General features: G+C 38.8%; 1 protein-coding gene across 4 annotated transcripts in view; it reads right to left on the bottom strand.

Moving 5' to 3' along the window:
- Positions 1-25,346, bottom strand: part of USP8 (ubiquitin specific peptidase 8) — a 63,646-nt gene that overhangs the window by 13,982 nt on the left and 24,318 nt on the right. For all 4 annotated transcript variants that reach the window (XM_066276414.1, XM_066276416.1, XM_066276413.1 and 1 more), the window contains 6 exons: positions 24,784-24,946; positions 22,555-22,597; positions 19,984-20,128; positions 11,881-12,043; positions 9,376-9,520; positions 8,859-9,082 (listed from right to left, as the gene is read on the bottom strand). In XM_066276414.1, coding sequence (XP_066132511.1) covers positions 8,859-9,082; positions 9,376-9,520; positions 11,881-12,043; positions 19,984-20,128; positions 22,555-22,597; positions 24,784-24,946 — 883 coding nt within the window. The remainder of the gene's footprint in view (positions 1-8,858; positions 9,083-9,375; positions 9,521-11,880; positions 12,044-19,983; positions 20,129-22,554; positions 22,598-24,783; positions 24,947-25,346) is intronic.

The raw sequence follows: 25,346 nt of genomic DNA on the forward strand, positions 1-25,346 counted from the left end.
TGCCTATATCTCTAATCTTATTTTATACTATTCTATAAACCAGCCATAATTTTTTTTTTAAAGCAAGAGAGAGAGAGAGAGAGAGAGAGACAGAGGAAGGGAAAGAGACAATTCGTAGTGTGGTACTAGTTGTTCTCTGATTGCTTCTCATATGTGTCATGACCAGGGAGGTCCAGCTGAGCCAGTGATTCTTTGCTCAAGCCAGCAAACTTTGGCTCAAACCAGTGACCATGGGGTCATGTCTATGATCAGTGGTTCACGCTGGTTTGGTAGAACCAATATCTAATTTTTGTTGAGTTTGGCGAACTGGTTGTTAAAATGGCACTTGTAATCAGGGTTCTCTCTAAGGTGGGATTTTTCAAAGATGAACATAATACAGTGTGTCCGTCAAGTCATAGTGCATTTTTGACCTGTCACAGGAAAGCAACAAAAGACAATAGAAATGTGAAATCTGCACCAAATAAAAGGAAAACTCTCCCAGTTTCATACCTATTCAGTGCAGTTTGACATGGGCTCATGCACAGATTTTTTAGGGCTCCTTAGGTAGCTATCCCGTATAGCCTCTACAGACCCGTCACTGACTGATGACCTACTAGAACGGGGTTTCTCCACCAAACTGCCGGTTTCCTTCAACTGCTTATCCCACCGAGTAATGTTATTCCTATGTGGTGGGGCTTCATTATAAACATGCCAATATTCACATTGCACTTTGGTCACGGATTCGAATTTAGCAAGGCACAGAACACACCGAACTTTCCTCTGTACCGTCCACATCTTGACTGGCATAGCCGTGGGCTGCTCCGCTGTATACATGGTGTTCCGTCATCATCTGCGCATGCGCACATGCTGCCACATCATCCTACAGAAACTGGGAGGGTTTTCCTTTTACTTGGTGCAGATTTCACATTTCTATCGTCTTTTGTTGCTTTCCTGTGACCGGTCAAAAGTGCACCGTGACTTTACGAACACACTGCATGTTCAGAGAAGAGAAGTCACCTGTTTCTAATATATCAAACACAGTGACTATTAGTCTAATCGGCCTACCTCTAAAGGAATGGGATCCTACTCCCACAGTGAAAAGATGGTTAAGGATAAATTACACAGCTGATGATGCTTGGATAAAAGTGAAGAAAACTGCAAGTGAGGATGCCAATTAAGCAATATAGAAATATCTTAATAGTTTTATTGTTTTTTGTCACATATTATTTAACATATTTTCATTAATATTTTAAAACTCATAACAATTTAGTTTTGTATACCTCTTTTATTGTTCTTATTTAAGTATTAAATGCATGAAATAATAAACTACTTTCACTCTATCATTTTTTTTATACTTAAAACAGTCATTAGGGCAGAAAACAGGTAGTTAAATTATTTGAATGCTACCAGTCTATGACCCCACGCTCAAGCTGACAACCGAGCTCAAGCTGGTAAGCCCGCACTCAAGCTAGATGAGACTGCGCTCATACCGGCAACCTCGGGGTTTTGAACCTAGATCCTCAGTGTCCGAGTCAATGCTCTAACCACTGAGCAACCACCTGGTCAGGCATACTTTCCTTTTAAAGAAAGTTTTATTGAATGTATTGGGGTGACATTAATAAAATTATATAGGTTTCAGGTGTATAATTCTATAATATATCAATTGTATATTGTATTGTGTGTTCCAACACCCAAAGTCAAGACTTCTTCCATCACCATTATCCCCACCTTTACCCTCTTCTACCTCCTCCATCCCCCTTGCCCTCTGGTAATCCCCATACTGGTGTGTCTATGAGGTCTTTTTCCTTTGCTTAATCTCTTCACCCTTTTCACCCAGTCCCTCAACACCTTTCCCCTCTGACAGCTGTCAGGCTGTTCTCTGTATCTATAAGTCTGTTTCTATTTTGTTTATTAGTTTATTTTGGTCATTAGATTCCACACAAAAGTGAAATCACATGGTACTTGTCTTTCTCTGACTGGCTTTTTTCACTTAGCATAATCCTCTCCAGATCCATTTGTACTTCTCTTTTGTTTCCCTTAAATTTTCCCACTGAGAGACAGATAGAGACAGAGAGAAAGAGAGAGAGGAGGAGAGAGAAGCATCAACTTACTGTTCCACTCAGTTGCATACTCACTGGTTGCTTCTCATATGTGCCATGACCAAGATCGAACCTGTGACCTCAGTGCCCTGAGACAACACTTGATCCACTCAGCCACCTGGCCAGGGTCCATACTTCCCTTTAAAAAAAATTTCCTCAAAGATGCTATGCTCCTCCCAATTCAGGCCTTTCTATCAGCTGTTCATCTTGATAATTCCCACCACAACATTAAATCTTGGTGTAAATATCTCTCCCTTGGAAAAGAGCAGATCCCTAAAACTAGCCAAGTCCTCTCATTTATACCCTCCTAATGCCCTCCTCCCCAATAGTATGTATTGGGATTCTGATCAAATAACTGTAATTATTTAAAATCTCCTTTCTTCCTAAGAATATAAGTTCAAGAAGGTAGAGACTGTGCTTGGCATATAATAAATAAATATACTGCTGTGAGAATGAATAAAATATTCCTAAGAGATAAGCTCCTAAATACAACTTGAGTAGTAAACGACCTAAATTCATGATTAAATGAGTTAAATGTTTATTACCTCAACTTAACTGCATACTAACCATATAAAATTGTTAGAAGTAATGTTGGCATAATTTTTTGAGAACAGTTTACTGAAACAAAAATGTGAATTTATAAGAATATCTTCCAATAGCCCTGGCTGGTTGGCTCAGCGGTAGAGCGTCGGCCTAGCATGCGGAGGACCCGGGTTCGATTCCCGGCCAGGGCACATAGGAGAAGCGCCCATTTGCTTCTCCACCCCTCCACCGCGCCTTCCTCTCTGTCTCTCTCTTCCCCTCCCGCAGCCAAGGCTCCATTGGAGCAGAGATGGCCCGGGCGCTGGGGATGGCTCTGTGGCCTCTGCCCCAGGCGCTAGAGTGGCTCTGGTCGCAACATGGCGACACCCAGGAGGGTCGCAACATGGCGACGCCCAGGATGGGCAGAGCATCGCCCCCTGGTGGGCAGAGCGTCGCCCCATGGTGGGCGTGCCGGGTGGATCCCGGTCGGGCGCATGCGGGAGTCTGTCTGACTGTCCCTCCCTGTTTCCAGCTTAATAAAAAAAAAAAAAAAAAAAAAAAAAAGCAAGAATATCTTCCAGTAACAACCTGCATAGTGTTCTTATAAAATAAATTGTATGTTTTTCCACTAGAAAACACTACCTTAGGAAAAAGTGAAGAAAAAAACATTCCTTTGTTCCTCACTTCTCTTTTTGCCCCTTCACTTAATAAGAAAAATAAAAAATCACCTGACAGGTGGTGGCGCAGTGGAGAGAGCATCCACCGGAAAAGCTCAGGTCCCAGGTTTGAAACCCGAGGTTGCCAGCTTGAGTATAGATGGCTGACATGATCTCAAGGTTGCTGATTTTAAGCTCAAGGTCGCCAGCTTGAGCTAGGGGTCACTGGTTCAGCTTGAGCCCCCCCACTGTCAAGACACACATGAGAGGCAATCAATGAACTAAAGTGATGCAACTACAAATTGATGCTTCTCATCTCTCCCTTCCTGTCCTTTCTGAGGGAAAAAAAAATCTATTCTGTCTTGTTTTGTACATTTGAGAATGCAGTGGAAAGAACCACTATGAAGATGAGGTTAACTATAAAAGGTTGGATAGAAACCAAAATAAATGTTTCAATCCACATTTTGGTGACTCAATTCATTTTTCCTTAATCTTAAAAGCTTATCTATGATCATGTTACCTTCAAGTTTAAAATTCTTTAAATGGTTTCCTTGTGCCTACAGGATAAAATTCCAATCTGATCCAAGCCTCTCTTGATGACTCGTGTCCATCTTTCCTGTCTTATCTACTATCAGTAGCCCTTTTCCAATAGAGAGCTGTGTCCAAGCATGCAAAAACTATGCACTCATCCCAGAGCATGCTCTGAGCCTTTAGTCATACAATTTTCTATTTTTTCCATCCTCAAGTCTTAGTAAACTCTTAAAGCCCAAATAAAAAATCCATAAAGACATCCCTGATACTGTCAGAATTTCTCTCCTTGTTCTGCTCCAGTGACTATTATAGCATTGAGATATTCTGCCTTATGCTATGGCTGATTTTGTACAAGTCTCTCCTTCTTAAACATCAGACAGAATCCATGGCTTAACTGTATTTGTAAACCTTCATGTTGTGTTTCATATCAAAAATCTTCAAAATGTCTGACAAATCGCACAAATCTAAGTTACAAAGGAAATAGGGTTTAAATAATGTATTGAAAAAAAGTGCACTAACATAAGCTTTAAATTTTTTTCTTAAATTTACACTTTAAGAAAAGTTGTTTAATTAAATACTAATCTTAAATTTTAACCTGAAATATTAAAAGAACTTTAAAAACACAAATACATGAACCACATCATTTTATAATTTATAGAAAGACTAAATTTTCTGTTCATAACCTGCTCCATAAATTAAATGTAATCCACTTCATTTTTTTTGTATTTTTCTGAAGCTGGAAAAGGGGAGAGACAGTCAGACAGACTCCCGCATGCGCCCGACCGGGATCCACCCGGCACGCCCACCAGGGGGCGATGCTCTGCCCATCCAGGGTGTCACTCTGTTGCGACCACAGCCAGTCTAGCGCCTGAGGCAGAGGCCATGGAGCCAACCCAGTGCCCGGGCCATCTTTGCTCCAATGGAGCCTTGGCTGCAGGAGGGGAAGAGAGAGACAGAGAGGAAGGAGAGGGGGAAGGGTGGAGAAGCAGATGGGCGCTTCTCCTGTGTGCCCTGGCCAGGAATCGAACCCGGGACCCCTGCACGCCAGGCCGACGCTCTACCACTGAGCCAACTGGCCAGGGCCTGTAATCCACTTCAAATGTGAAATACTGTTTTAAATATATCTGAGGGAAAAAATTTAAAAATGAATGCTGAAAAGTCTTGCTGTAAAAAGAATAGGGAAGAATTAGTTAACCTTCCCTTACATAAAATCTAATGAGAAAAATGCTGTAAATTTTTATTATAACATCTTGGTTATTTAAATTTTGTAAATAATTGTTAAAACATGCCTGTTGTTTATCACATTCTAAGGAAACAGAACTAAAGTACTGTTTCAAAACCAAAATGCTGATGTTATATATTTATTATTGGTGAGCCAAACTTTTTGGGAAAATACTATGGGTTAAATAATAAAACAACCCCTCCCCCAAACTTAAAAGCGTTATTCAAGCTCACTGTGGTGATAATATAATCTTTAAAAAACATACTGGGGTGACATTGCTTAATAGGATCATATAGGTTTGTGGGTATTTGTGTGATACATAATCTGTATGTTGTTTTGTGTGCTCACCATCCAAAGTCAAACCGTCTTCCGTCACCATATATTTGGCTTCCTGTACCCTCCACCCCAATCTCCTACCTCTTTCCTTCTGGTAATTACCATACTGTTGTCTGTATCTATGAGTTTTCAGTTTTATATCCCACATATGAGTGAATTCATACAGCTCTTAGCTTTTTCTGACTTATTTTGCTTAGCATACTGTTACATATATGTATATTTTTAATTTTTTGAGAGCAAGTGAGAAGGAGACAGGAAATGAGAAAGAGGGTGAGAATCATCAATTCACAGTTGCTTTCACTTTGGTTTTACACCAAGCTTCTTGTATACGCCTTAAGCACGGTTGTACCAGTGTCCCCTTGCTCAAACCAGCAGCCTTGCGCTGTTCATGCCAGCAATGTTTGGACTCAAGATGGTGAGCTCTCGGATCACGTGGATGATTCCCCGCTGAAGCCAGCGACCTCAGGGTTCCAGGTCAACGCTTTACCCACTGTACCACTGCCAGTCAGGCTAGCGTAACATTCTTAGGGTCCATCCATGTTGTTGCAAATGGCAGAATTTAAACTTTTCTTATGGCTCAGTATTTCACTGGATATATGTACCAAATCTTCTTTATCCAGTCCTCTATTGAAGGGTACTGTGCTTGTCTCCATGTCTTGGTCACTTTGAATAATGCTGGTGCACGTGTCTTTGCAAATACATGTTTCCATGGTTTTCAGGTAAATAAGATACCAAACAGAGGAACTGCTGGGTCATATGGTAACTCTATTCTTTATTTTTTGAGGAAATGTAACACTTTTTCATAGTGGTTGTGCCAGTCTACTTTCCCACCAACAGTAAATGAGTGTTCCTTTCTCTCCACAAACTCTCCAGTGCTTGTTATTATTTGTCTTATTGAAAATAGCCAGTTTAACAGGTATGAACTGATCTTATTGTTTTGATTTTCATTTCCCTAATAGCTAGTAAAGTTGAACATCTTTTCATATATCTGTTCACTCTGTGTGTCTTCCAGGGAGAGGTGTCTATTCAAGTCCTCTGCTTCGCTTTTTTCCCCTTTCTGCTTCAGTTTTTGTTTTGTTTTGTTTTTAGTGATAGAGACAGAGAGGGGCAGATAGGGACAGATAAACAGGAAAAGAGAGAGATGAGAAACATCAATTTTTCATTGTGGCACCTGAACTGTTCACTGATTGTTTTTCTCTTATGTGCCTTGATGGGGGGGGGGCACAGACTACAGCAGAATGAGTGACACATCTTGCTCAAGCCAGTGACCTTGGGCTTAAGCCAGGGGCCTTGGGCTTCAAGTCAGCATCTTTGGGCTCAAGCCAGCAACCATGGGGTCATGTCTATGATCCCAGAGTCAAGCCAGTGACCCTGCACTCAAGCCAGCAACCTTGGGGTTTTGAACCTGGGTCCTCTGCATCCCAGTGTGACGTTCTATCCACTGCATCATCACGTGGTCAGGCAGTTTTTTAAAAGATTTTTATTTATTCATTTTTTAGAGAGAGGGAGAGAAAGAGAGAGAGAGAGAGGAGGGGAGGATCAGGAAGCATCAACTCCCATGTGCTTTGACCAGGCTAGCGCAGGGTTTTGAACCAGCAACCTTAGCATTCCAGGTCAACATTTTTTCCACCATGCCACCACAGGTCAGGGCCTGCTTCATTTTTAAATTGGAGCATTTGCTTGGTGTTGAGTTTTTTATATACTTAGGATATTAACTCCTTGCTGAGCTATCATTTGCAAATGTCATCTCCCATTTGGTTGGTGGCCTTTCTGTCATCAGTTGCTTTTGCTATGCAAAAGCTTTTTAGTTTGATATAATCCCATTCATCTATTTTGGCTTTTACTTCCCCTGCCTTTGGGGTCAAATTCATAAAATCTTCTCTACAACCAAGGTCCATAAATTTAGTACCTATGCTTCCTTCTATGTAATTTGTTTCAGATCTTATATTTAGGTCTTCGATACATTTTGAATTAACTTTTGTACATGGGAACAAACTGTAATCTAGTTTCACTCTTTTGTATGTGGTTTTCCAAATTTTCCTACACCATTTACTGAAGAGGCTTTCTTTTCTCCATTGTGTGTTTCCAGCTACTTTGTCAAAAATTATTTGCCCATATGCACGTTTCCCACCCCCCACCCTGGGCTCTCAATTCTGTTCCATTGGTCTATATGCCTGTATTTCTGCCAATACTAGGCTGATTTGATGATCGTAGTTCTGTAGTATAATTTGAAGTCAGGGAATGTGATACTTCCAGCTTCACTCTTTTTTCTCAGCTTTGCTTCTGCTATTTGGGGTTCCACAAAAGGTGGAACTACAAAAGGTGGTTCCATACAAATCTGATCATTTTATGCCCTATTTCTTTATTTTTTCTTCAATTTTCTTTATTTTTTTTAGATTTTATTCATTTTTAGAGAGACAAGAGATAGAGAAAGGGGGAGGAGCAGGAAGCGTTAACTCTCATATGTGCCTTGACAAGGGATGCCCAGGGTTTTGAATTGGCTGCTATAGGTGACCTCAGCATTCTAGGTCAACACTTTATCCACTGCACCACCACAGGTTAGGCTAAAGTCTGTAACTCCTGATTTAGGCATTTCAATTTTTTTTTTATTCACTTTAGAGAGGAGAGACAGAGGAAAGAGAAGGGGAAGAGAAGCAAGAAGCTTCAACTCCCATATGTGCCTTGACCAGGAAAGCCCAGGATTTCAAACTGGCAACCTCTCAGCATTCCAGGTTGATGCTTTATCCACTGTACCACCATTGGCCAGGGGACTCCATTAAGTTTGTAAACTGCTTTGGGTAATATGGCTATTTTAACTATGTTATTCTTCCAATCCACGAACATGAAATATCTTTCACTGTATCTTTTTCAATCTCTTTAAATAATGCTTTGTAGTTCACATCTTTTAATTTTATTCTTAAGTATTTTATTATTTTGATTATAATTGCAAAAGGAATTTTTTTCTACTTCTCTTCTGAAGTTTCATTGCTAGTATATAGGAAGCAATGAATTTTTATAACTGATTTTGTATCCTACAATTTTATAATTTTGTATCCTACAATTTTGTTTATTGTTTCTTAAAGTTTTTTGATGGAGTCTGTAGGGTTTTCTATGTAAAGAATCATGTTATCTGCAAAAAGTGACACTTTTACTTCTTTCCCAATTTGAATGCCTTTTATTTCTTTCTCTTGCCTGATTGTTCTGGCTTCCAGAACTATGTTGAATAAGAGTGGAGAAAGATTGAGCATCCTTGACTTGTTCCTGATTATATAAAAGCTTTTATCGGTATTGCCTGTAGCAAATGGATCACCAGCTGGATTAATAATTTATGAATTACCTATTCTAATATTGCTGTGGCAACAGAACTGAATTATAATGGAAATACTTTATAGCAAAAAAGGTATCAAAACATACAGATTCTTATTGATATTTTTCTTTCTAAAATATTAAAGGTTATATATTTAATGTAATGTTTAAAGAGACAAAAACATTAAAAGAAAATCAAGAACATACCTGTGGCAAATTCTTTACAATAGGCACTGGCTGGATTATAGGTGAAACATCAGACTTAGAAGTAACAATTGGTTCAGCTGGAGTTGATGTAGTCAATGGTCTCATTCTTTCATCTTGATGATTTACCAATTGTATATTTTCACCAACTTCTATAGGAAGAGGTGGCATCTGTGCAGTAGGTTTAGAAGAAACTGATTCTTCCAGGGAGGGATAAGTAAAATCCACTAAAATCCACAAAAGAGTAATAATAAATTGAAAGAACACAAACCACATAAACAGTACTGACATATCTCATGCATATTACATGTGATAGTTAACAGTAAACTAAATGAGGTGACAACAACAGTCTTAAAGAATTAAACATCAGCTTCCAGGCTATGGACATCCTGTATGTTTTATGCTTGAAAACAAATTGCTATCTAATAGGACAAATGCACACACCACCAAGAACATTACCCTGAGAACATAAAGTTTATTTTACTGAAGCAATTGTACACAAGAATTTTCACATACATACATGAGATACACATCTCTTCATTCTGGCCTCGTGGGGGTGGAGTGACTTTAGCATTTGTTGTGTACTGGGGATAACAAAGGAGCCAGTTTTCATAGCCTCCTTCTAAAACCAAAGGCTCATTGCGCAGGACAGTTTTACTTTCCCACTATAAAATAAGGAAATAGTGTTTTTAATATGGCAGCTAAAAACACAACAACCTGCATTTTATAACTGCTCTTGAAGATTCATCTTCTAAATAATAAAAATTATACAATCCATGATCTTAGAAAAAAATAAATTTATATGCAATAAAAATCAACCATAATCTCACAACCCAGAGATACTAAATTTAACATTTCAGAGTTTATTCTTAGTTTTCTATGAAGATACACACGTTTTATTTTTAAGATTTTACAGTGTGTGTAGGGGGAGAAGCGAGAAGTATCAACTCATAGCTGCTTCACTTTAGTTGTCCACTGGTTGCTTGTCATATGTGCCCTGACCAGGCACTAGGGTTTTGAACCAGTGACCTCAGTGTTTCAAGTTGATGCTCTATCCACTTCGCCACCACAGGCCAGGTGATACACACTTTTTAAACTTTATTTTTACAAAACAATGAAACTTTTATAACGCTACTTTTCTCTTATCTGACTATTTTTATTAATCCTTTGAATAATATGAATGTTCATGTACATCCTCATTCAAAGGGTTAACAAAACACTCACTACTCAAAAGGTTAATAAAGAGCTATATATCATTTGTAATGACCAGCTGATACTCTATTTCACACACAGATACACACAAATACACATATATCAAAACTGAATCCATCATCTGAACACTAACTTATTTTTCCCTTTTAATTATAAACAAGGAAGATCCTTCCTTATATATGCATACACCAAATCAACTCCATTAGAGAAAATACCAGAAGTGGAGATGCTGAGCCAAGGCACACGAGCATTTTATGGCTCAATATATACTGCTAATCTTTGAAATGATCTTAAAAAAATATTTGTGTATTTCTGTAGGATCATTTCCTAGGAATAGAACTATTGGTTTATCAGTTTTATAGATGCTGCCAAGTTGTCCTTCAAAAAGACAGTATCAATTTATATCCTTACCAAAAGTATATATCTTTATAATTTTTCCAAACTGGTGGACATACAATGGTATCGTTTTAATTAGCATATATTAGTGAAGCCAAACACCTTTTAATGTGTTTATTATCCATTTATATTCTATGATTCAATCACATCCTTTGCCCATTTTTCTAGAATCTGCTACTTTCTTAGAAAATAATAAAGATATTCTAAATATTTAGGGAAAAAGGTCTTTGTCATCTGTGTTACAAAATCTGTCTTGATTGCTTTTTACCTCATTTAATCGTGTTTTTAACAGTTATGCTGACCTTCCTTAATGGTGTCCTGATTTAAGATCAAGATAATAAAAATACCCACTGATGCTTTTTCCTAGTAGTTCACTGTTTCAATCAACAAACTTAAATCTTTGGCTGATTTGGAGTCTAGTATGGTCTAAGAAATAAGGTAGGGAGCCACTTTCTTCACTTACTGGCTAGACTGCTGTCCCTAAACCACTGATTTCAACCCATCTTTTCTTCACTGATTTGTTATGTCACCTTTATCATACACTAAACTTTCAAGTATCTTAGGCTGAACTTTATGAAACTGCTCCTTTTATAAGTCAAAACTAGTTAAATATTTACAGTTTCATATGTTGACATATCCTTGGGTATATTTCTCGATTCCCTATTTTAAAGCATGAACTGTGTTAAGGCTTTCAAGACTGCCATTCTAGAAGGCAATGTTCTATCACTGACCCTCCTACCAGCAGGCTGAGTTTTATTCTTACCACATTCTCACCAGCATTCAGTGCCATCATTGTTTAATAATTTAACAAATTAAACTGCATATTTTTATGTTGGTTCATCTGAGCAGTGAAGATGGCATTCATTGCTTCATTTTGCATTTCTTACTAGTAAAGCTGACCATTTTTATGTTATCACTTGCATTTCCTCTTCTGTCTATGTCTGTGTCCACTACTTATTTTACCATTTTAACTTAAGTAATTTTCTTATTCATTTGTGAAAGCTCTTTGGATTTTAGGTAATCTAAGTCACTGCCATTTTTGTTGCAAATGTTTGTCTTCTGCCTTTTAATTTTATAGTATTTTTTCATACCTAAGTTTTCATTTTATGAAATCAAATCTACCAATCTTTTTTCCTTAGTGACACCTCCCTTTTTCTTGATGTTTTATAAGCTAATTTTTAAAATAAAAACCACTTTTCGAACATTTCCTATTTCTGAAATTTCTAATATTCTATTTTATACCAAAAGTTTACTGTTAATCGGTAATTAAAAATTAGTCTTTAAATCTAAATTTAAGAAAAATCTGGAACCAAAGCATAATGGATCTTCTTGTCCTTAAGGTAAACGAGTCAACATACCTTTCTAACAACCAGAGAAGGCTTTCAATAATAGTAAACTAACAAGGAAACTTGCTAACCTTGAAAAGTGCATCTTTCAGACTCCGTAGAGTTGTTCCAAGTTGTAAATCTTTTGTAGAACTAAACCAGTCAAGAAGGACCACATAATCCACACTCCCCCTCTTCTTCCATGTATCTTTAGAGTCATCTGGGAGGTTTGCTTCAATCCAACTAGTAGTGACTCTGAAATGTATTAACATTTGTATTGGGGCAAAAGAGGATGAGAGGTCCTAATATATTAATATAAGACGCTGAGTTTTGTTCTAAAGTCTGTATTATACCATAGCAGAACTTTAAGGGAGATCAGTCCTTTCTAATAGACTGTGTTTTAAGATACTAACTACCCTAAAATGTTTAACATCACAACTGCATAATATTGGAATATATTATATTTTAGTATTAAAGACTAAAAAGACTTGATTTTGAGCCTTTACAAAAAAAAGGACCAAAACTAAAAACAGAGAAACCCATTCAAGCATCTTTTCAGCCCCATATAAACAACTGTGGGGGGTCACCTTGGTAACAATTTATATTTCAATTCTTATACCTATACAGATAATTAATAGTTGAACAAATACCCAAATATATTTCTTTCACAAACATACACAGCATTTACTATGTGCCAGGCACTATTCTAAATGCTTGATTCTGTCTCCTCACACCAATGCTACGTATAAAGTAGGCATTGTTATCCCCATTTTATAAGTGGGGAAAGTGAGGCACAAAGAGACTAAGTAACCCGCCCACGGTTAGGGCTGCCAAGTGAAGCCAGAATTCAAACTCAGGCAATCTGGTCCATGTCCATGCTCTTAGCTGTTGCTTTGCTGTGTTGCCTCTTACATCATCAGCTGTGCGTATTATCAATTCTACCTTAAAGCATGCTGTTACTTCCTCTTTTGCTCACAGAAAACCTGAAGTTCTTCCTAGAGTCCTTACAACGGGCCTGCCAAGCCCTCTACCCAATCCTATTACCTGTGTCCTCATCACCCGTACTTGCCCCCTTACTACACTCCAGGCACTGGCTTCCTTGTAATTCTGGTTTATCCAGGTATGCTCCCACCTAGGGGTCTCTGCTCCTGCTGTCCCCGCAGTCTAAAAACCCTCAGTGCTCAGATAACTGCATCAGTTGTTCTCCTAATCTCAAGATTTGTTCATTAGTAACTTCTTCCTGAAACCTTTCTGGATTAAATTTTAATACCCAACCCAACATACAAGCTTGACACACCCATTTCCATAGCACTAATCAACAGCAGATATACATTTTAAGTTTCACTGTCTGTCTCACCTACCTGGATCTCTCTGTTAATAAAATATAAGCTCCATGAGGCAAAATATTTTGTCTGTTCAATACCTTACTCCCAGCACTTAGAACCACAGTAACCCAGCCCACAGTAAGTGCTCAGTAAAGACCTGCTGAATAATTGAATGAGAAATATAGATTTGCTCCCCCAGGTAAGAAACCCCATATTATTCCTAACAAAGCACTTAAACATTTCAATAGTTAACTGACAATACTGGCAAGCCAGGAAGACTGGTGAAACTTTTATGCATAAATAAAACTCAGATTTATTTATTTATTTATTTTTATTTTACAGAGACAGAGAGTCAGAGAGGAGGATAGATAGGAACAGACAGACAGGAACAGAGAGACATGAGAAGCATCAATCACCAATTTTTCGTTGCGACACCTTAGTTGTTCACTGATTGTTTTCTCATATGTGCCTTGACCATGGGCCTACAGTAGACCAAGTGACCCCTTGCTCAAGCCAGTGACCTTGGGTCCAAGCTGGTGAGCTTTGCTCAAACCAGATGAGCCCGTGCTCAAGCTGGTGACCTCGGGGTCTCGAACCTGAGTCCTCAGTATCCCAGTCCGATGCTCTATCCACTGCGCCACCACTTGGTCAGGCAAACTCATAATTTTTTTTTAAATCCTGTATATAATAATTTTGGATACTATATCTATTAGAATACAAAAAGTATACAAAATATTGCCTCGTAATAATTCTCACCCAATATATTGAGATCAGAAGGATGTTTAGTCAACAAAGAATGAGAAAAACTGAAATGTGGTATTCTTAAGGACTATTTCTTTTTATAATTTTTATTTATTGATTTTAGAGAGAGAGAGGAAGGGGGAAGAAGAAGAGAGGGAGGGTGATAGAGAAACACTAACATGTTCTTCCACATATTTATGTATTTATTGGTTGATTCTTGTTTATGTGCCTTGACTAGGGACTGAACCTACAGAACTAATGGATCTGGACAATGCTCTATCCAACTAAGGTACCCAGCCAGGGCCTTAAGGACTATTTCTGACTGCAGGGATATATTTGCCTAAATACTTTTTATCTAAAAACTCAAGATTAATATTCCACAGAAAACACTTTGGAAACAATAGTATCAACCAGTATTTCCCAAACTTCACTCTTTCATGTCATTTTCACACATTGCTGTAACTTTGCTGCTCTACCTTGTCTATTATTTAAGATTGCCATGGCTTGACTGGTTTGAGTGTGTTGGACCTGGGTGCAGAGGATTGCTCCATGGAGCCTCTGCCTTAGACACTAAGAATAGCTCGATTGTGAGCATGGCCCCAGATGGGCAGAGCATCAGCTCCAGAGGGGGGCTGCCGGGTAAATCCCGGTTGGGGCACATGCGGGAGTCTATCTCCCTTCCTCTCACTTGGAAAAAGATAACTATAGATGAATATAAATGTATACAGTGATTCTATACACATGAATAGCATTGTTTCCAATAAATAAATGATAATCCTAAAAATAAAATATATCAATAAACTATACTATATTCACCCAACAGATCACCATATAGCAATAATAAAAAACAAACTGCAACTGCATACAATAATATAGGTCAGTGGTCCCCAACCTTTTTTGGGCCATGGACCGGTTTAAAGTCAGAAAATATTTTCACGGACCAGCCTTTAGGGTGGGATGGATAAATGTATCACGTGACCAAGACAAGCGTCAAGAGTGAGTCTTAGAAGGATGTAACAGAGGGAATCTGGTCATTTTTTAAAAATAAGACATCGTTCAGACTTAAATATAAATAAAACAGAAATAATGTAAGTTATTTATTCTTTCTTTGTGGATCGGTACCAAATGGCCCACAGACCAGTGCCAGTCTGCTGCCCGAGGGTTGGGGACCACTGATATAGGTGACTCTCATATACATTAGGTTGAGTACAAAAAGCCAGATACAAAAGACTATAGATTGTTTGGTTCCACTACAAAAGCAGAGACAAATGAATCTATTCTATTAAAAGTCAGTAGTTCCCTGGGTGTGTGGGAATATGGGGAGTAACTGACAGGTGGTAAATTAGGGGATTCTGCACTGATAATCGTCATTTCTTGGTCCAGATACTAAATGCATGCATTCAGTTTTTAAAAATTTACTGAGCTAAATACTTACATAAACATTCTTATTGTATGAATACTACACTGTTTTAAAACTTAAAAATAGACAATGAAAAAATATAGAAATCAATATCAGCTGGCTGTAGACACTGTTGCCTACAGAAACATGAGGCCTGCTCTCTGGAAAGAGAGATTAGCAAATATTAAAAAGGAATGCTAGTACCAAACTGTGACTTCTTTTAACTAATTCAGAAGGACTGTAACAGAAATTAAAGGGGAATAGTTTTCTTGGTATGTAATTCACTGTTCTTTAATCTTTTTTTTTTTTTGTATTTTTCTGAAGCTGGAAACGGGAAGAGACAGTCAGACAGACTCCCGCATGCGCCCGACTGGGATCCACCCGGCACGCCCACCAGGGGGCGTCGCTCTGCCGCGACCAGAGCCACTCTAGCGCCTGGGGCAGAGGCCAAGGAGCCATCCCCAGCGCCCGGGCCATCTTTGTTCCAATGGAGCCTTGGCTGCGGGAGGGGAAGAGAGAGACAGAGAGGAAGGAGGGGGGGGTGGAGAAGCAAATGGGCACTTCTCCTATGTGCCCTGGCCGGGAATCGAACCCGGGTCCCCCGCATGCCAGGCCTATGCTCTACCACTGAGCCAACCGGCCAGGGCCTGTTCTTTAATCTTTAACCTAAACTCATCCTGAGTTTCACAGTTGTCCAAATCTCCCATTTTGGAGAATAAACTAAAAAAAAAAGCATCAGTTTTTTGTTACTACAGATTAGACTACTCAAAGATTAATTATAACTTCCTCTTTCTTTTCAAATCCTGGGAATATATTCAACCTACTTGATTATTTATTTATTTAGTTAGTTATTGTAGCAGAGACAGAGAAAGTCAGAGAGAGGGACAGATAGGGACAGACAGACAGGAAGGGAGAGAGATGAGAAACAATTCTTTTGTTGCGGTTTCCTTAGTTGTTCATTGATTGCTTTCTCATATGTGCCTTGACCGGGGGGCTACAGCAGACCGAGTGACCCCTTGCTCGAGCCAACGACCTTGGGCTCAAGCTGGTGAGCTTTGCTCAAACCCGATGAGCCTGCACTCAAGCTGGCGACCTTGGAGTCTCAAACCTGGGTCCTCCAAATCCCAGTCCGACGCTCTATCCACTGAGCCACCGTCTGGTCAGGCCGAATCTTATATTTAAAGAGTGTATTTATTAATCTGTTCAGTGGTTCAGGATAGATAAATAATAGTGGAGATGGCAGGGCCACCTTGCTTTGTACAAAAGTAAATCATCAAGGCCCTGGCCAGTTGGCTCAGTGGTAGAGTGTGTGGAAATCCAGGTTCAATTCCCAGTCAGGGCACACAGAAGCGCCCATTTGTTTCTCCACCCCTCCCCCTCTCTCTTCTCTTCTCTTCTCTTCTCTTCTCTTCTCTTCTCTTCTTTCTCTCTCTCTCTCTCTCCTCTCTCTCTCTCTCTCTCTCTCTCCCCCTCTCCCCACCCTTCTTGCAGTATGGCTACATTATAGTAAGTTGGCCCTGAGGTGCTGAGGATGGCTCCATGGCCTCCGCCTCAGGTGCTAAAAAAAGGCTGTGGTTACAACAGAGCAAGGGCCCCTGATGGGCAGAGCATCTTGCCTAGTGGGCTTGCTGGTGGATCCTGTTTGGAGCGCATGCGGTAGTCTGTCTCTGCCTCCCCCTTCTCTTACTAAAAATAAAAGTAAATCATCATGCTAAACTATTCTATTAAAATAAATCAGATTAATAGCTAGACTGATACATAAATCACAGACACTTACAATGCATGCTATTTTTCAGATCAAACATTTAGCAAACATCTAAAATATACCAAATACTATGTAAATTTTATTACCTAATTCAAAAAATATATCTTGTTATATAACCTCAAAATAATGAAAACAGCCCTGGATCTGGAGTTTTAACTCTGTTACTGTTGTGATAGTTTCTAATATAAAATATACCTAAGCATGTAACTTTAATTTTATAGGTTAAAAGCCTTATCAAAAAAGAAAAAAAATTTTTTTTTAACTTAAATTGATTTGAGAGCAAGAGTGAGACAGAAAGGGAGAGAGGGAGGAGAGAGATGAGAAGCATCAACTTGTAGTTGCTTTACTTTAGTTCAGTGGTTCTGAAAGTGTGCACCCTAAGATTTCCAGGTGCGCCCTGTGGTATTCCAGAGAAATATGTGCCTGTTGGGGACCAAAAACCAACAGGGTGTTTTTGGTGTTTTTTCCCCCCCCAGAGACAGAAAGAGTCAGAGAGAGGGATAGATAGGAAAATAGAGGAACGGAGAGAGATGAGAAGTATCAATCATCAGTTTTTCATTGCGACACCTTAGTTGTTCATTGATTGCTTTCTCATATGTGCCTTCAGATTGTGGGCCTTCAGCTGACCAAGTAACCTCTTGCTCAAGCCAACGACCTTGGGTCCAAGCTGGTGAGCTTTTGCTCAAACCAGATGAGCCCACGCTCAAGCTGGTGACCTCGGGGTCTCAAACCTGGGTCCTCCACATCCCAGTCCAACGATCTATCCACTGCACCACTACCTGGTCAGGCCCAACAGGGTTTTTGGAGTTTAGATTTTGGGGGGACAGAGGTGTGGGGAATTGGCTGTAAGTTGGACAGTCTGCCCAACTCCCCACCTCACTTGCCTAATTAGGTTGCAAAAGGCTGTTAAGCTGTGGTGCTGGATTGTTTACACTACCCACCATGTCCCCCAGAAAGGCTGAAGGCAAGTTTCTTCTATCCTTTGTTTGGTGTAAAGTTCAGATGGTATGTATGGTGGGGGTTTTCAGCACTCAACACAATTAAGAGTAAAAAGAGGAATTCTTCAGTGTCTTGAAGAGGAAATGAGAGTTTGCCTTTCAAATATATGCCCAAACATTCAAGAAACCACTAGGACACATCAGGCTCACGTTTCTCATAAACATAAGAATGAAAAAACTTAACGCATTTGCGCCAGGACCTGCCAAATTTACTAAATCTTACTAAGAATGTATCTCTATACCTATATCTATATATATATATATACACACGCATATAAAGATAACTGTTTTGTAGTTTTATTTTTAACCTTTTTTTATGAATTCTAAAAAGCATAACAAAAAATGTAACATAAAAATGTTTTTTAATGTCAAAATAAATTTAATTTTGTCGTATTTATTTTGTTTACCATAAAAGCACGCTTGGACTTTATAGTTTTTTTCTTTAATATTTGACTTAATTATTATAACATTTCTCAGAAATTTGTCTATAGTGCGCCTACAATTATTTGTAGGATTTTAAATGTGCCCAACTCCAAAAAGTTTTGAGAACCACTGCTTTAGTTGTTCACTGATTGCTTGATGGGGGGGGGGGGCGGTGCTCAAGCCGAGCCAGTGACCGCTTGCTCAATCCAGTGACTTGGGGGATCATATTGGAAACCTCAGTGTTCCAAGTTGACGCTCTATCCACCACTGATCAGGCAGAAAAAAATTTTTTTATTAAGTCCTTACAAATGCCAGGCACTATGCTAAGTATCAATGTATAGAATTTCTCATTTAACTTTCTCAAAACCTCTGAGATAAGTACTATTATTTATTATCTCCATTTTACAGATGAAAACATGGGCTTAGAGAAGTTAGGTCACTAGCTAGAAGTAATGTAGTTAATAAAAGGTATTTATAATCTGACTATAGTCTGACTTTAGGGTCTATAGTCTCTCTTAATCACTTAGCTATATTGCTTCTTTTTCAAAAAAGTATTTGTGACCTGACCAGGCAGTGGAGCAGTAGATAAAGCATTGGCCTGGGATGCAGAGGACCCAGGTTCAAAACCCCGAGGTCGCCAGTTTGGGCACAGGCTCATCTGGCTTGAGTGTAGGCTCACCAGCTTGAGCACAAAGGTCACTCACTGGCTTGAAGCCCAAGGTCACTGGTTTGAGCAACGGGTCACTCACTCTGCTGGAACCCCCTGGTCAAGGCACATATGAGAAAGCAATCAATGAACAACTAAGGTGTTGCAGCAAAGAATTGATGCTTCTCATCTCTCCCTCTCTTCCTGTCTGTCTGTCCCTCTCTCTCACTAAAAAAATAAAGTATGTATACACTCAGTTAACACAGACAATAGTAGGAGAATTCTCAAATTAATGAAGAATTAAATTATCCCTGGCCAGTTAGCTCAGTTGGTTGTTGTCCCAATCCAACGTTGTGGGTTCAACCTCCGGGCAGGGCACATCCAAGAATCACCAATGAATGCACAAATGGGTGAAATGAAAACCAACATTTGTTTCTCTCTCTCTTTCTTTCTTCCCCCCACCCCCATCCTCTCTCTCTCAAATAAATTTTTAAAATATGAACTCAGCCATTAAGTACATATAAAACAGACAGACAAAAACCCCCAATTCAATTAGCCTATGATTTTAGTCAATCTGGTGCATATGCTTCAAAAGCTAATACATAAAAAATAGTACGAGAAATAAGTCAACAAACAACTGGGGAGAGACAGCACACAAAGACAGCAGCTTCATTTCTCTTCTAAAAAGACCCAAATGCTACAGATAGAAGAAAACAGCCAGACTGGAATATCTTTTCCATTCCTCTTCAGAAAGGGTCAAGTGTGTCATTAGGAGCAAAAAATGAAAAGGTCAATGGGAAAAGAAAACAGTTTTATCACAGTTAGACTGGATGCTAATTAGTAATATTTACTATCATCCACAGTTTACCATTTTACTTATTAAATACACATGACCTACCCTGGACTAATGGATTCTTCAGGAACACTCAGAGAATTTAAAATATGGGAATCCTGAAAATCCAGCATTCTTCGAGTGTCCATTATCATCAAGCTGATGTTGTCATCTGTCATCATTTTGTATAGTTCCTTTGCTGTGACTGAGCCTTTGAATCAAGAGGATAACATTAGTGACAAGGAGCACCCAGGTCTGTGATATATCACTAAACCCAGGACAAGCATAGCTTCTTCTAGAAGAGGAAGTATACTGAGTGTCACATACTCACATACTTGCTACTCCATCTTAGTATTTATTATCTATTTTTTTTCTGAAGTGAAAAGTGGGGAGGCAGAGACATAGACTCCTGCATGTGCCCAAATGGGATCCACCCAGCATGCCCACTACGGGGTGTTGCTCCACTGCAACTGGAGCCATTCTAACATCTGAGGCGGAGGTCATAGAGCCATCCTCAGCGCCTGGGCCAACTCTGCTTCAATAAAGCCTTGGCTGTGGGAGGGGAAGAGAGAGAGAGAGAGAGAGAGAAAGGAGAGGGGGAAGGGTGGAGAAGCAGATGGGCGCTTTTCCCGTGTGCCCTGGCTGGGAATCAAACCCAGAACTTCCACACACTGGGCCGATGCTCTACTGCTGAGCCAACTGGCCAGGGCTATTATCTTTTAAACTAACATTAAATATAATGTGTTTTTGACATTTATCTAGAAACGAATTCAACACTTGCTTAAATAGCAAAACTTGCTGTTGAGCTTATAATTACTTCTGGCATTACCTTTATTACTGGTATAAAATAAAAGAAATTAAGCCCTAGCCAGCTGGCTCAGTGGACAGAGCGTTGGCCTGGCATGAGGAAGTCTGGGGTTCAATCCTCAGTCCTGGCACACATGAGAAGCGACCATCTGCTTCTCTCCCTCTTCCCCCATTGCAGCCAGGGGCTCAACTGGTTCAAGAGTCAGCTCCAGGTACTGAGGATAGCTCAGTTGGTCTGAGCGTTGGCCTCAGGTGCTGAGGATAGCTGGGTTGATTTGATTTGAGCATCACCCTCAGATAAGGGTGGCCAGGTGGACCCCGGTTGGGGCGCATGCAGGAGTCTATCTTCCCACCTCTCACTTAAAAGAAAAAAAATTAGTATGTGTAACTTGTGAAAACAATCTATTTTTAAAAATTATGCCATTTTTAAATGTCAGACAGAAGAAACATCTATGGCTCAAAAAATTCTTAAAAGGGTCTAAATCCTTTTTAAAAAGCCTTTAATTTGGGTTTTATGGGGACTACTTTAGGTTTTCAAGTATTCCTGGAGTAATAAACCCATGAGAAGGGTTGCCAAACTATGGCCTCCTGTTTTTACTGGAGGAAAGCTATCCTCACTTGTTTAGATACTGCTATGGCTGCTTGCTGCTTTCATGCTGCAACAGCAAAGATGACATGGTCCCCTAAGCCCAAAATACTAACTATCTAGCCCTTTATTTTTCTGTCAAAATAAATATTCCCTATGTTGCTATTTTCCTCTTCCAGCTTCTACTACCTAAAGTAAAAGATCAAAAAACACTACAACAGAGCTTAATATGTAAAGAACTATTTCTTCAGCTGTGAGCTGTGAGAAGAATGTTGTCACAATATCTATTAAGCTAAAATACCCAGCTGCGAATAACCATTCTACCTCCCTTTCTAATCATCAAGATCATTTTGACAAGGACACAGTCTAAACAGGTTGAGAACAAACCACTGAGAAAGGGTACTATCAAAGCAGGATGAGATACAAAGAAACATACAGATAAAAACAGATCTTAGAATCAACTGATAACTGCTTTCAGGAAGGTACCTTAGTAAGTTTATTTTTTATTGTTGTATGGCAATATTTTAAGTAAACAATTTATTTTTGTGTTATATACAATTAATATTTAAGTTAACCCTTTTCTGAGAGGAAAACTTAGGCAACTGCCTGTCTTACTCTATAGGTCGTATATTTCTGACTAAGAGCATCCACACCACCTGTGGATAATATAAAAATTACTGGTTTAGATATTTTAAGGGAGTAAAGAAGACTTTTAAATAACTAAGTGTTCAACTTAGAGTCATAAGTAGTAACAGCTAATACTTACATAAAGTTTACTATGTGTTCTATGAGTTTCACATATATTACTCATTTAATCCTCACAATAAGCCTATGAAATAGATACTGTTATTATCCTCACTTTAAAAAGGGGAAATTAAGTTAGAGGTTAAGTAGCATAATCAAGATCACATGGAAATTCAGGAGCCAATGTTCAAAGCCAGGCAGTCTCATTTCTGAGAGTCTATGCTCTTAACCACCATGCTAAACCAACTTGAAAAGAAAACAATGACAAATAAACATTGTGATTTTGATTTTTCCAATTGCATATTATAAAAAATATAACCCATAACATATAAATGCAGAATATAATACGTTTAGTATATTTGTACAGGCTAGGAAAAATGACTTAGCTTCCATACAGATTAGACACAATGTTAGAATCTCACTGTATAAAATCTTAAGCTAATTCTGATTAAAAGATCTAAGTGAAAACCTAAAAGTAATCCCTCTTTCTGTACACTTACCTTTCTCTGTGGTCTCATCTTTTTCACTCTTTTCACCATTTATCTATTTCATAGAAATAAAAGTTTCAACTTTAATATAAACAAAAATTTTCATAGATATAAAATGTTCAACTTTAATACTTCATTGAAACTGAAAGCCCAGGAAATGAAGAGCTCTGAGTATTGGCATTTTATAAAAATACCGATGAATAGTAATGGCATTATCTATCAGTAGTTAACAGCTAAAAAACCTGGTAGTGTATCTGAGTCAAATGACATTTCTTCAGAATTTCCTTTAGTTATTGGCTAAATATAATTAAAAACAGATTTTTACAAAAAATTATTATTTCATTTAAAGAGAGTACTTACAATGAAATAAAAATTGTGATATTCCTTGGCACAAACTATTCAAAGTGATTAAAGGGAAAACAGACAATCAAAACGTAGGAATACTCTACCCAGTAAGGCTATCATTCAAAATTGAAAGAGAGGCCCTGGACAGTTTGCTCAGTGGATAGAGCAATAGCCTGGAGTGTGTACGTACAAGGTTCAAACCCCGATCAGGGAACACATGAGAAGCAACCATTTGCTTCTCTTCTCCTCCCTCACCCCCTCTGCAGCCAGTGGTATGACTGGTTCATGTCAGCCCCAGGCACTGAGGGTAGGTCGGTTGGTCTGAGCATCAACCCCAAATGAGGGCTGCCAGGTGGTTCCCAGCCTGGGCACATGAGGCAGTCTATCTCCCATCCTCACTTAAAAAAGAAAAAAGAATTGAAGGAGAGACAGATTCTAAGACAAGCAAAAACTAAAGGAGTTCAGTATCATTAAACCAACAATATAAGAAATGTTATGGGGACTTCTTTAAACAGAAAGAAATGCCAAATAGTAGAAATAAAAATAAAACACTGGAAAGAAAACCAACTCACTGATTAAGGCAAACATTTAGTAAAAGTAGTGGATCAAAGCTAGTATGAAGGTTAAAAAATAAAGTAGTAACATCATGTGTTAATTATAATAATGAAGGATACACGCACACACACACAAAAGGTGTAAAATATGACAAAAACATAAACACGGGGTTTCAGTAAAAATGTAGGGCTTTCCAAACAGTATATGATTCCACTTAAATGAGGTACCTAGAGTAGTCAAACGCATAGTGACAGAAAATAGAGAGGTGGTCGCCAGGAGCTGGGGGGAGAGGGCATTAAGGAATTATTGTTTACTAAATATAGTTTGTTTTGCAAGATAAAAGGAGTTCTAGAGATGGAGAGTGGTAACAGTTGCACAACAATATAAATGTACTCAACACCACAGAACTGTGTACTTAAAAAAATAGTTAAGGTGTTAATTTTTTTTTTTGTATTTTTCTGAAGTGAGAAGCGGGGAGGCAGAGACATTCCCGCATGTGCCCGACTGGGATCTACCCAGCATGCCCATCAGGGGGCGATGCTCTGCCTGTCTGGGGCACTGCTCTGGTTGCAACTGGAGCCATTCTAGTGCTTAACGCGGAGGTCATGGAGCCATCCTCAGCACCAAGGCCAACTTTGCTCCAACAGAGCCTTGGCTGTGGGAGGGAAAGAGAGAGATAGAGAGAAAGGAGAGGGGGAAGGGTGGAGAAGCAGATGGGTGCTTCTCCTGTGTGCCCTAGCCAGGAATTGAACCCAGGACTTCCACACACCAGGCTGATGCTCTACCACTGAGCAAACCAGCCAGGGCCAAGGTGTTAAATTTTGTTATGTGTATTTAACTACATAAAAAGATTTTTAAAACATGGGGCCCCAACTGATCTCTGGAAGAGTAGAAGCCTAATTTCCATAACTCACAATTAGCAAACACAGATGATCTCTCACACTGACCAATATCTCACACTAACATACTCCAATATTTAACCATTAGCTAGCCAGCATTTAAAAATCCTTTGAAATTTTAAGCATTGTTGAGTTCAATCTCTCTCCCATATTACACTAGACTTGAATAGTCTTAACAGTAAAAAAAAAGAACTTTTAAAATACAATTGTGACCATCAACTTAAAATTGACTGCAAGAAACACAGCTTATTATATATGAATCTCACGGTAACCACAAACCAAAAACTTGTAACAGATCAACTGAAGCTCAAATATTCAATTCAGTTTCTAGTCAAAACACATCAAATAAATTTTACTCTTCTTGACAAAAAAAATATATTAGTGATATCTCAACTCTTCTTACACAAATCATCTAAGAGTCTTTTTATCTAATTTGAAATACCTTTTGGGTTTTGTCTTTGGAATCCAATATATTTTCCAGAGAACTTTTAGCTGATGTGCCACCATCCTCTCTTCCTGCTTCCTGTCTTTTTTGTTTCTGCAATTGCTCTTCCTCCTGTCTGTCCTTTTCTTCAAGTTTTTTTCGAACTTCAGCTTCTTCATATCTAGTTGAAAGAAGTCATCAAGATGTGTTTTATTGCAATGATCATGAAAATAAATGAGTTACAGATGCATACACTAGTCCCCTGCCCTGGGCATATACCTTCTCCCAGAAAGTCAGTGCTGCCACTGTTCACCACAAGCCACAACTCGTAAATCCGCCCTCTGGGGATTTCCAATTGCCCAAAATCTTGAAAAGAAACTCTATGTTTTCAAGCTGAAGTTGTTTAGTGCTCTTGTTGCTCTTTCCCTCCCACTAATTTCAACCTTTAAATGATTCAAGTCTGCAGAAATTTTCTTCTTAAGGGACTTACAATCATAAAATCATAAAATTAACTATAAGCCTTATCCACTTGTTGTTAAAAAGTGATTCAAAATATTAAAAAACTTCAGTAAAGAATATTA

This window comes from Saccopteryx bilineata, chromosome 4 (genome assembly GCF_036850765.1).
Source record: "Saccopteryx bilineata isolate mSacBil1 chromosome 4, mSacBil1_pri_phased_curated, whole genome shotgun sequence".
Classification (NCBI taxonomy): Eukaryota; Metazoa; Chordata; class Mammalia; order Chiroptera; family Emballonuridae; genus Saccopteryx; species Saccopteryx bilineata.